The sequence below is a fragment of the Acyrthosiphon pisum genome, chromosome X (genome assembly GCF_005508785.2).
Source record: "Acyrthosiphon pisum isolate AL4f chromosome X, pea_aphid_22Mar2018_4r6ur, whole genome shotgun sequence".
In the NCBI taxonomy this organism is placed as follows: domain Eukaryota; kingdom Metazoa; phylum Arthropoda; class Insecta; order Hemiptera; family Aphididae; genus Acyrthosiphon; species Acyrthosiphon pisum.
In genome coordinates, this window is record NC_042493.1 from 91,733,160 (window position 1) to 91,734,580 (window position 1,421).

At 35.2% G+C, this 1,421-nt stretch overlaps 1 protein-coding gene across 1 annotated transcript; it reads left to right on the forward strand.

Moving 5' to 3' along the window:
- The first annotated feature begins 158 nt into the window (after positions 1-158).
- On the forward strand, positions 159-896 carry LOC103308701 (tigger transposable element-derived protein 7-like). Its single transcript, XM_008182535.1, has one exon. It carries the CDS (start codon positions 159-161, stop codon positions 894-896), a length of 738 nt encoding a protein of 245 aa, XP_008180757.1.
- The last annotated feature ends 525 nt before the right edge of the window (positions 897-1,421 follow it).

The window sequence follows — 1,421 nt, forward strand, 5'->3', positions numbered from 1 at the left end:
TTTATCAAGACATTACATTAGATGGTTTCACAAAAAAGCAGTGCCAGAAATTAGAAGATATCAAACCAAAATTTTGAAAATTCCTGACGATAAAGTGAAGGCCTTAGTTCTACTGGACAATTGTCCAGCACATCCACAAGTTGAACAGCTCACTAGCGATGATAAAAAAGATTACGTGCATGTTTTTGCCAGCAAACACAACCTCTCTGATTCAGCCTATGGATCAAGGCGTCATTTACACAGCCAAACGTCTATATAAAAAGAAGCTTTTAAATGAAATTTTGGAAGTCGAGGAACCAGCTGCAGGAGAAGAAGATAGAAGAGGTTATAAAACGTTACAGAATCACAAAAATTACAATATCAGATCAATGATTTATAATTTCGCATCTGCTGTCAAAGATATAAAACCTTCAAGTTTGATTAACTCGTGGAAAAAACTTTTAATAAATGAAGAGGTTGAACCAGATACGGCTGAATTAGAAACAGAAGATTTTCATAACATTTTCCACCAAGGAGGTGAAAATTCAGCTACATTGGAAGACATTGAGCTGTGGTTAGAAGCAGATGAATATGGTCTAGGTTATCATATTTTAACAGAGGAGGAGATTGTTGAAAGTGTGACTGCTACAGAAAACTCTGAAACGGATGAATATGATCAGGATGAAGCAGATGATAATGTAAACCCTAAGCCAAAACTTGGTGAAATAAAAGATCATCTAAACATTGTCATCAAATACGTTGAAGATAATAACGATGAAAACATATCTGCATATTATGAGCATCTAAGGCATCTTCGCGAGTTAATCGTTAAAGAAATCACTGTGAAAGGAAGACAACCAAAGATAAGCAGTTTTTTCAAACCAGTGTCAAATGTGAATAACGAAAGTGTGCCTTAATACTATGTATGTAATGATTATATGTATGTAATACAATTATGTATGTATCTACTATTTTTTTTAATAATATAATAATAATATATGGTTTAATAAAATATGCAATAACATTTTTATAAGTTTATAATTTACGATTTTTGGTTATTTTGTTTAATCCGGACTTTCATTAATTCGGACAACCTAGAGCCCCAATTAGTCCGGATTAATGAGGTTCTACTGTATAATTTAGATAGATATACATTTTTACAAAACATTCCCCTTGTTCGGGATTAAAATTAGATTACACCAACTTCAACTCATGGTAAAGACGTGGAAAACAAAACTCACGGCGAAGAGCCGGCGGCCGCACAGCAAATAATTAAATATCGCACTCGGAAAACCTGCCCTAACTCGGTACAAACACTCGACATGGCGGACGTAAACGAATCAGGTGGTTTGTCCGGGCGTCCGGTGAACACAACACGTGTCCGGCCGGATACAAAATAGTGAAAAGGTGTGACTTATCAGGTACTAGAAAAAAGTGCGTTG

Coding starts and splice junctions, on each gene's coding strand:
- LOC103308701 (XM_008182535.1), top strand. CDS start 159: ATGATAAAAAAGATTACGTGCATGTTTTTGCCAGCAAACACAACCTCT.